At 35.8% G+C, this 11,165-nt stretch overlaps 1 protein-coding gene across 1 annotated transcript; it reads right to left on the minus strand.

The window, feature by feature from the left end:
* Window positions 1-2,853: 2,853 nt before the first annotated feature.
* syf2 (SYF2 pre-mRNA-splicing factor) lies at window positions 2,854-6,430 on the minus strand. Its single transcript, XM_046862667.1, has 7 exons — window positions 6,314-6,430; window positions 5,914-6,012; window positions 5,262-5,387; window positions 4,812-4,929; window positions 3,883-3,973; window positions 3,598-3,696; window positions 2,854-3,457 (listed from the first exon to the last, which is right to left on the minus strand). Exons 1-7 carry the CDS (start codon window positions 6,329-6,331, stop codon window positions 3,292-3,294), a joined length of 717 nt encoding a protein of 238 aa, XP_046718623.1. The 5' UTR covers window positions 6,332-6,430; the 3' UTR covers window positions 2,854-3,291.
* Between the last annotated feature and the right edge of the window lie 4,735 nt (window positions 6,431-11,165).

The raw sequence follows: 11,165 nt of genomic DNA on the forward strand, positions 1-11,165 counted from the left end.
TCCACTAGATGGCGGCAGTGCTACAGAAAAGCAAGCCTCATAAAGTTTTAGTTTCCTTTCTGCGCATGCGCGTCACAAGTTCCGCGAGACGCTTTAACTCAAGGGTGTACAAACTTTTTTTTCCTGAGGGCCACATACAGAAAAATATACGGAGGACTGGTCCAATCACTAGACGTAAGGTATACTGCCTCACTTTTAATGCACTAATATGGGTAAAATCAGTCAAATGCAGGTAAATTACGTTGGATAATTGAACATGTTTGAAGAAGAAAAAAAGTATTTATCACAGCTCTCCATTATTAGATTTTTTCTTTAAATTTTACAAAAAGGTTGGTAGGTAATTCTCTTAGTTACAGCCTCAGATTGGCACGTCTCTTCGGTTCCGCCATTACAATGAGCAATTTTATTTTTGATTGCATGTGTTGTGGAGGCGCTGCCTTGTTCAAGACAGTACTCCACCTAGTGTTGAAATTTAGAAGTACAATACATTTAAGCGCATAGACCAGGGGTTTTCAACTGGTTCTGTGCCAGGGACCACCATTCTGACTAACAAGTAATCCGCGGCCCACTATTGTGTGTGTGTGGGGTTCTTAACTCCGAGATGCTGGTCTATTTCGCGCGCAAGATGAATGTGTACGTATATGACGCAAAACACAACGTTAGCAAAGCATAGGCCTGATAGGTGCAAAGCTAGCCTATCCTGTGTTAGTTTGAATATTTTAGATATTTTCATTAAATTCAGTTTTCCCACTAATGTGCAAATATTCTGGAAATGTTTGGAAAAATAAATTATGGGAAAAAAGTGATTTTAATATTGAAATTATGTAGGCTGTCACGGACCACATGCAATGCCGCCGCGGACCACTAGGGGGCCGCGGACCATCGGTTGAAAACCCCTGGCATAGACTATTAGAATTTAAGATTTTGATACGGGCCAATTAAAAATGGTTAGCTTTCCTAATCTTTCTCCCCTAAGCCTCACTAAACTGCACACGTTAATGTTTTTAATGTTCTATCACATTTATGATACGAGCAAGAAAGCAAAAGAAAGCCCATTTCCATTATATATATATATATATATATATCTCGTAAAGCCTAAATGTAGACGAATTCAGTCAATCAAGTGATAGCTTATCATTTACACTTACGGCATCTGGCAAAACCCTTCTCCAGATTGACGTACGACTGAGCAGTTCTGGGATTTGAACTCATTACCATCTAAAATATATATCAATGCATTGACCATTGAACTCCCACCTTCCTCTTGATGATAAGTAAGTTACGTTAATAGCAGCTATAATCAGCCCCTCTTTTACCAGCCCCACTTTTCTGTTTCTTGACGCAACACTTTGTTATGTCAGTGAAATGCAAACTCATCCGTTCTAAAACGTTCTCACTGGAGACTCCTTCTGTTCAATTTCCTCTCAGAAAACTTCATATAAACACCATTCGATTTTAAAACCCATTAGTCCCTATGTAAGATTTTCCTATAGAAACAGTAACAAACGAGAACAAGCACATTAACAGAACCCTGATTTCTAGCCGGAACTACTTTTAGAGCTTCTGTTATAAAACAGTTGATTAGCAGTCAGGTTAGAGAAGTATTCAGTACTGAATGATGAATTAAACTACAGCATTGATTTTGAATAATGTGCTATTAGTTATCAAACAGCAGAGGATCCGGTTTCCTTCTGATAGATGACATTTTAAATTTATGACGACTGTCAAACCATCATATCTATAAGTTTATACACATCAAATCAAGCTGTCAGAATGAGGCTCGGGTTCTGGCAGATGGCCAGTTCAACCGACTTTGTTCTTTCTTTCGATTATAAATACACCAACGAGTCTTTTTGGCCTCCTCGCTTTATATGTTGTGTCATAGATTCCTGAAGTTTGCCTTGGCATACATGCTTTTCCATTATACAGTCATTTCCATTAAAGTGAAGCTTGCTTATTTCTGGAACAAGGTCATTGTGGAAGACGGGTCATCAAACTCAATTTTGGTGGATTTTTTTGGTCTGATCACAAGATCACCTCATGTCTGAACTTCAGGGCACACAGTGTGAATAGTTGCCCTTAACCATATACATAGATGAGGTTTTGTCCCGCAATCCTAACAAATTAGCTAATTCAAGTTGACACCAAGTAGACTGCACCAGCTGTACAGATCGAAGGAATCAACCACAGAATTCACCCTGGGGGCACTGGCACCTCTCCTACAGACAAAGACGTGAAAGTAAAAGAAGTCAAAACTCAATATTGCACAGGGGCCAACATGAACTCTATTATTATGAACTCAAATCTTAATCGTTCCTAATCATTAGGCACTTTAAATGTTATGGAAAGGTGTAAAGTCATACTGTACAAACAGAGCAAAGAGAGAACAAGGGGAATAAAGACACATAAATGACCTGTTGTTAGATCTGTGAAACACTTTCCCTCTCAGAGAAACTGCACTTGACATCTAATTAGCAGTCCTTAAAGCCACAGCTGGCAGGCACTTATTAAAGCAAATCACATGTGTAAAATGTTCTCCGAGGCGCCTGACTCTACAATTATTCAACAATAAAACAGTCTAATAAAATGCACTGACAGATTGTGGGAACTGTTTGGTATTTCAGATGAGCTGAGAATCAGTAAACCCTAGAGCTTCTCACCAACATATGATGTTCAAGTAAATGATCCGAAACCTGATTCTATGTTCCTGGTATTTCTACGCAGCTCTAAAAATACGAACGGAAAGCCATATTTTGTGATTCTAACCAGTAGTGTGCACTTTATTTTCTTATAACAGTACAATCAACAACTGGGTGTTAAAAATGCAGCATGATGCAGGAAGTGACTCCAAACTTCAAAAGAGATGTATTTTTCTTTTAATGGGAGTTCATAAAGTATATTACTAAACTTTAACCACAGCAATCTGGCAACGACATGTTTTATATAATAAAAGAGGACGGTTTTATATACGAGTTATAGTTAAATTTAAAATTGTAGAATGTCTACGAATCAAAATCTTGCTTTATACAGAGAAGGACAATCCCTCACCTGTCTGTCTTTTATTCATTGTATGGAAAGAAAAAAAAAAGAAAAAAGTCATTAAAAAAAAAGTTACGACAAAACAAACTCCTCTGCACTGAAAACTTTCCCCAGAAAATGGAAATTGGAAACGAGATTAACGGTTCATATACATCAAGGCTGATCAGAGCGGTGTTCAGAGTATAAATGGACCACATTAAACACAAAAAAAGATGATGTAATGGCAGCTCGCCATGATAACGACACTGACGGCTACACCGCGGTTCCTCTCTCCAGGTTTTGTTTGATCTCGGCTGTGTATTTTCCGTAGAAGCGCTCGGCTTTCTTGTTGAACTTGGCGTTTCTTTCGTTGATGTAGTCGATGTCGGCGTCGTCGTTGTAGGCTCTGCGCCGGCTGAATTTTAAGCGCTTCTCGATTCTGTTCGGAGAAAACCAGAAGATGTACAAATCAGAGTCTGAAAGGGTTTCAATTATATAATTCACTACAGGCTCACACACACACACACACACACACACACACACACACACACTTCTAAAGCCAGTCTCTGTGACTCTTACTGTTTATCGATGTCCTCCTGCATGCGGTCGATGGCGTCTCTAGAGGGAACGTGTGTTCCGTGGATCAAACTGTTGGAGGTCGGATGGAAGTCTTCACCGCTAAAAGGAAACATGAAAAAAGAGCTCAATATTCTACACAATCACGACATCAATAAACTTTATTCCAAATCAACTGTGAACTGACTTACGTTGCAAAACCGTACAATAATATAACAATATAATTAACACTATAATGATAAAGTAAAAATGAGCAGTAATGAGTAACTGGAGTATATGGACGCTCACCACTCCTCTCTTTGCCTTTCGTAGTCTTGCATATCAGGCTTGATCTGTTTCGTAAGTCTCTGGTATTGCCTTAGCTGGGCCTCGGCGTACCCTACAGAAAAAACCAAGACGGAAAGACAAGAAACGATTGATGACAGAGGACAGAATGTAAATACTGTAACTGATCTCAAACTGTGGTCAAAACCTCGACCAGACACACTTCAATTTCTAGATCTGTTAATCTCCCCACATGGGAGACACATTGGAGAGAGACAGCTTTTAACTCATTAACAAATCAAACAGTGTGAACCCGTTTTAGGGTAAAAAAAAAAAAAAAGCCAAAATAAAAATCACATTTAATCTTCCAGAAAATATTTCTAATCAGAGATTTTAGATATAATACAATTTATATCTCTAATATCTATTATTCTAGACATTATACACACTAGACTGTATGAAGTATCCTCAGTAACTTAATAATTATATCAGCTTAGACCCAATGTATATGATGTAGCACCAAGATAGCTGCCTCAGTGTGTTGGTGTGTGTATGGTTAATATATTTGTCTTTATTTGTTATATTTCCATTTTTTAATAATTTTCCTATTTTTATAGCACCAGCACACCACGACAAAGTTCAGGACAACAATAATCCTTCTGCCACTTAATCAGAATCACACTGTTCATTACCTAAACTTTGCGTATTACTAACATTGGATACACTTTATGTGATTCAGAATGCCGCTAATGACAGAGTGTGTGTGTGTGTGTGTGTGTGTGTGTGTGTGTGTGTGCACACATATTCAATGGAGGATTTCAGGAAGTAAAAAAGAGCCCAAATAAATTTTACAATAAATGTTTCCCCTCATGTAGAGATGGAAATATTCTGAGAGCTTACTAACAGTAGAAATATGTAAAACCTAATAGTGCTAGAAAGCATAAATATTTTACCTGAGAAGCCAGGATCAGGATTTTTCTTCTTCTTTTTCCTCTCCCATCTCTCAGCATCTTCAGCACTGATCTCCAACAGTTTCACACGATGATAATCCTCGCCTCGAGCCGCACACTCCTGATAGACATACAATTACACTGAATTAAACTGTGGACTGGTGCATTTTTATACTTGCATTTTTTAGGCAGCGCTAATATAAACCTGTCCTCACACACACACGAGAAACTCTTGTGCAATGGCATGGTACGCTCTAACGTGTTTATTTTTAAAGCAGGAAAACATAATGACCATTTTGTTTATCATTGTTGCATAAAATATGTCAGTACTCAGAGTCTCCAAGTGACACATTCACAGGGTGGATCACACAGTAATTTAATTAATACATATTATTGTAAAATGTTCAAAAAAATTTCCTGTGCTGAAATTCATGACATCATCATGCTCTTTACCTTCTTCTTTTCATCCACCATGAGTTCGTACTCGAGTCTGGCTTTTTTAGCCTCCCAGTTGGAGGGCAGCTTCAGCCGCTTGTCCTCCTCCACTACTTCCTGATGATTCAGTTTCCGAGCCTCATTCTGCAAAACAGAACAGTGACAATTTATTTATTGAACAACATGCAATAAATTATAGATAATTAGATTGTTGCCAGACACTTTAATCTAAACTTGAACTATAGATCAGGAACAGTTCAGTTCAAACACAACCTAAAACCATTGACTTGTGTTGTATTATGTGTTCCGTCTCCATGGAAACGGATTATACACAAACACTAACAATAACACCACCATACTTACATTTATGTAGTAAAATAGGTTAAAGCAGAATAAATTAACAAATAAAGTGTAAAAATGCAAAATCAGGCAGGACACTTACTCTCATAAGAGTAATACTTTTGTACTTTTTTGACAACAAAAATAATGGCACCCCTGAAATTCTCGCGTTCCAGAAACAATCCTAGACAATTCTCTGGTACATTTTCTATGATAGTTAGCTTTCTTAGCATTTTTGCATTAATGTATAAGTCCATAAAAGGTAAATAAGAAGAATTTCAAATAATCTTCAAATAAATATGAGTATGCAGTGGTGTTTGTTTTCTCTTACTCTTTTTAAATGAAGCTCTCGGAACTTTCGCAGTCTTTCCTCTCTCTTCTGTGACGCTATAGTTTCTGTCGATTCTTCCTCGCTGGCTGCTCCACACACCTATATTCAAAACACGGAGACGATCAGCTTGTATTTTATCACTGGACGTGAATTCAGTCAATCCACAACATAAAAATCGTACAAAATCACACAAAACCACAAAGGCATCCAAAATCCACGCTAATTAGCAAGAAAAGCTAAAGCTAGCTAGCGAAATGAACTCACACATTCAGAAAAACGTCAAAAACAAAATGACAAGCCAATAAACGTGTCTTATACATTTTCCTTCACAAACAAATACAACAACAAACTCGATGAGATAAAACAAATCACTTTTCTTGAGGTGTTCGTTTGTGTTTACCTCTGCGCCGGACGCCATGTTGGATTATCACAAAAGCAGAAGTGGTCCGTCACTGTATTACAGTCCTGACGCACTGTTCAATTTTAAAAAGTAGTTCCTACCCTGTAGGTGCGCGTGTGTTGCTCTTAAATATTTACACCTTAAAAAGTCAATCGTTTAACACATATTTTGCTAAAACTATACAAGTTAACAAGTGTTAAATCTGTCATAATAATGAAAGTATAATGCTCTCATAATAAAAAGACAAATAATAAAATAAAATATTTTTTATAATGATCCTATTATTTGTAATTTACATTAATTTTTTTGTAAAATATCTGGAAAAGACACACTGATAAAACAATATATATATATATATATATATATATATATATATATATATATATATATATATATATATATATATATATATATATTTTTTTTTTTTTTTAAACAAGACACTACAGGCAACTACAGTCATATATATTTATAAATAAATGCACATTATGAATGCACAATTGAGGCTTTATCTTAATAAATATATGTGCATTTGCATACTTCAAAAATCTTGTCTTTTGATAAAGCTGATGAGGCTCTCAAGAACTGTTTGTTGGAATAATATTAATTTGTGCCTTTATTTAATCATAAACGTATTGCGAACTGTTAAAATATATATAAAAATATATTTATTGTGTATGAAATTAGTCCATCAATTACCAACATTTAAGGAAGTTCTTCTGTATAAAGTTTTTTGTTTTTAATAAACAAACAGACATGCAACTGAATGAACTAATATCATCTAGAACAGTTGTTTGTTTATGAATAAAGAAAATATATTTTTAATGCATATATTTTTAAATGCAATGAAGCATAAGGTGTTTATAGTCTAGGCTGTGTAGATTATTAGGTAAGGGTTCTATAGACAGAGCTTTACATTAGGAAATATATGGCATGATGTGACTGTGTAGAGTGGGAGAAGCCTAAAGCTTTGCTCAGTGATAAGTATCAGATAATGTAGTTGTTGCAAGTAGTCAAGGAGTGTTTCATTTTTTTTAAATAGAGGACAAGACTTTAATGCTGCAGGTGGATAAATTATTATTACACTTGAGATAATTTATATGCAACACATGCAAATCATCCAAAATCAGAAAGAAAATCTACTTGTAATGACTTTCCATGCAACAGTCTCCAGTCTCAGAGAGTGCAGGACACGGCCCAGTCAGCTTTACAACTGCCTCTGAATGCATCTGTTCAGAGAGATAAAATCTCACCAGGAAACTAGTCACAAGTTCACACCCAACACACAGTTTACAATGAAGAAAATATTTCTGACCCACTATTCACTTAACAGCTAAGCAGAATAGATGAAGCCGGTAGAAAGAGTTAAACCCTCGGGTCTCTCATCGTCTTCAATGCCTCATTAGCAGCAACATGTTGCTCAGACCCAGTGGCCACTTTTCCTTCACGCTTAGTGTTGTTATAATTAAGCGTGCTTTTTTGGAGGATGTAATTAAGTGGAGTTTATAGTGTTAGATTAAAGCGATCTCCAGATCACAGGCAACGTTAATGGACTGATGCACTTTAAGTGTACACCAGATGGAAGGGAAGCATCACAGCTACAGTATAAGATAACTAAATAAAGCTCAGCAGATCCTCATTTATCAGCTCGGGCTTCTGGATAACTGCACACGAGGGGACACTATCGGGCTTCGCTGTATGTTTTGTGCACTGGTTACAAAAAAAAGCAACACATTTAAAAGTATTTCGCACAAATGAAATAATTCAGGACATTTTCATTGACATGGAATCATTTTCTTGCCACCCACTGTTGCTCCCCACATTGCAGCGCAGTCTAATGCAGCTGCCGAACATCTGGTGGGATATAAACTTTGTGGGCAGTAAAATCGCCCAGTTTCCTTAATTACTATTTCTGTCATTTCCACAGCCAAAAAATTATTAACACTGAGCCAAATCAAACATGGCCCCCTTCACTGGAGGTGCTGCTGCGCTGTGCGCCAGGCCCGAGTCTGTGCACATACCCACTGAGGTGAAACCGCCATATTGTTCACCACATCACCTCAAGCCATCGGGCACATGTAAATAAAATGAATGCTTATTGTCATTGGTTCCGATACCACCACCCGTACGAACCACAGTTACAATCAAATTAGCTCCGAGATACAGGCCACGTTCAATTGCTTTATAATTGATTTCAGTGTTTCACATATTTTTCCTTTTTAACATTTGGCCTCCTCCTTGCTTCCCTTTTTTTCTTCTCAATCACTCCCTGCACAAATGGTTTGGCTTTCTCTACAGTCTAGCAAGAAAGAAACATTTCGAGATCTCTTCCTGTCGGAACAGATCCTAACCTGAGACAAGACCCCATTCCGAAATTCATAAATCGGCTGAAGGAAAAGTGGTTAAAAAAAAGGTGAATGGACAAGAAAAAAAACTCTATAAAAACTCAATTATATTCTCTTTACACAACCGAAACATGCAGACTGAATCAGGAAATCTCAGTTGTGATCTTGAAGAGCCGAATGCTTGGCACAGATTTCATGCTTTTTATCAACGCTGATAATAGTCATAGCCATGGGGTGTGCAAAAAAAGGGCTGCCTCAATGAATGAATATAATTGTGGTATTTGTGAAAAATATGCCTTGCAGATCCAAATGCAGCCGTTTCATGTGTTGTTAGACGTAAATACTCAACATTTTAGTCGAGTTTTTATATGTGCTGTTCGTTATTGGCTACAGGCTGAAATATAATATGGAATGCGGATCAATTTGGAACAAACAATGCAAAAAAAAAGAAAAGAACTAAAAACTTAAAGAATGCTATAAAATATTTGCATTTGTGTGTGTGGTTTTTTAAGCCTGCTGATGACAAAGAAACAAAAAATAGTTTTTCATGTTCATCCCTGACTGGACACCTCCTCTGTTATTATGTGAAACAAAAAAATCTTTATACACATTTAGTACTTTATATACAGAAAAGATTCAGTAGAGTGTAAATATCCCCAAAAGTCAAAAGACTTTTTTAAAAACTGCATTTATAGACTTCATTCTGACTGTGATCTGATTACAAAACCCCCAAAAGGCTTGTATCTATTTTACTAAAATATATAGCTATCCACCAGTTAAATGCACTACATCAAACAAAAATCTAAATAAGATAGCGAGGTCTTTTTTTTTATTTCCAAGTTTGTTCAGATGTATATAAATGTAAATAAAATTTTTTTGTCATTTCAGTAAAATATACTTATGGACTAATAAAAAATAGGTGTCAAAGTATGTTACAGGCAAAACAAACCAATCTGAATTCCTTTTTTCTGACTAAAATCAGTCAAACTGCCAATAATGGGTTTTCCCAGACCGCCACACACAGTTTATGAGTCACCTTTTATAGAGAAAGGACAGGGAAGGTTAGATCATTTAAAAAAAAATGTTACAAATATTTAAACATACAAATATATACAAATGTTTTACGGTCTGCAGAGTAAACAGTATATAATCATATCTTCATCTTCTTAATTGTGTCTTATTCTTCTTCATCTTCCTCTTCTTCCTTTTCTTTAAAATTGAAACAGTGCAATGTGCATTTGTTACTGATGCAAACCGCTGTCATGCCAGTAAAATATCGAATCATCTGAAGCGAGTTAAATAAAGCACTAAGATGCATGACAATCATTTTTTAAATCAGTATATCTTATATAACTGTGTGATTATGAAATTGTACATAAAACATCAAGACTTTAATTAAGTAATTATCAGTAACTGACTTTCACTAACAGTAATTATCATTATATGACTCACCGCTACAACTTGATTGACTCTTGAGACAGTGAAATGTTGTTTGCATAGATATTTGCATAAATCATGTTTTATGATTCTTCCACCTGCCTTCATGTGAAAAGAAACAGATTGTGGGTGAGAGTCACATAATCCTGTTTCGAATCTGCTACACACCATGTGCATGTGACTACTCTAGTGAAAAGAGTTCAATTAGGAGTCAATTAAGATTCAGAGTCCACTGTGTCTCTCCATCAGACCTGAGATTTAAACTCACAACCTTCTGTAGTTCAGAACCGGTAATCCTGTGTGCTCTAAACTGTACTGCAGAACCAGCTGCACATTGAACATGGAACATCCTGTTTTTGTGACTAATTTTACATTACGTGAGTCTAAAGATACTGAAAACAAGTTCTGAAGGACTTGTAGTTGTAGTGTGCTGTAAAAAAAGATGGGAAATCAGTAGGGGGAGCTACGCAACACACAATGATGGCATGAGCGTTTTGGTCTGTACTGCAAAAGAATGTTTTCAAATGTATATAATATTTACTAATTTGACATCAGTATTTGTCTTTGCTAGTTATAAGACTATTACAATTATTTCAATGCACATATTTCTAATTGCAAATTGTCCTAAGTTCTTCACCTGAAAAACCTAAAAAAAAAAAATATATATATATATATATATATATATATATATATATATATATATATATATATATATATGAATAAATAAATATATACATACATAAATAAATATATATACATACATCCAACATACATACATTTCACTTTAAAGCTCTAGTCTGGAGTCAAGACACAAATGTGGCCATATATGTTATATATTTCACAGAAATCAGACAAAAAAAATACTCTAGTTGTATATAAAAAATGATTCAGGGATTTTTTTTATGAAGCACAGTTCCTCTTAAACCCCAATATGTTCCTGTGTTTTCCAAAAACAAGTCATAGTTTTTAATAAATTTATAGTACCAATGAATGTTGTGAAACCTCTGCTGAACAAGTTCGTTCCTGTTTTTAATGTATGGTGAGGCAACACCAGCATCATCATCCTTCCATGA

This window comes from Silurus meridionalis, chromosome 2 (genome assembly GCF_014805685.1).
Source record: "Silurus meridionalis isolate SWU-2019-XX chromosome 2, ASM1480568v1, whole genome shotgun sequence".
Taxonomy (NCBI): Eukaryota; Metazoa; Chordata; class Actinopteri; order Siluriformes; family Siluridae; genus Silurus; species Silurus meridionalis.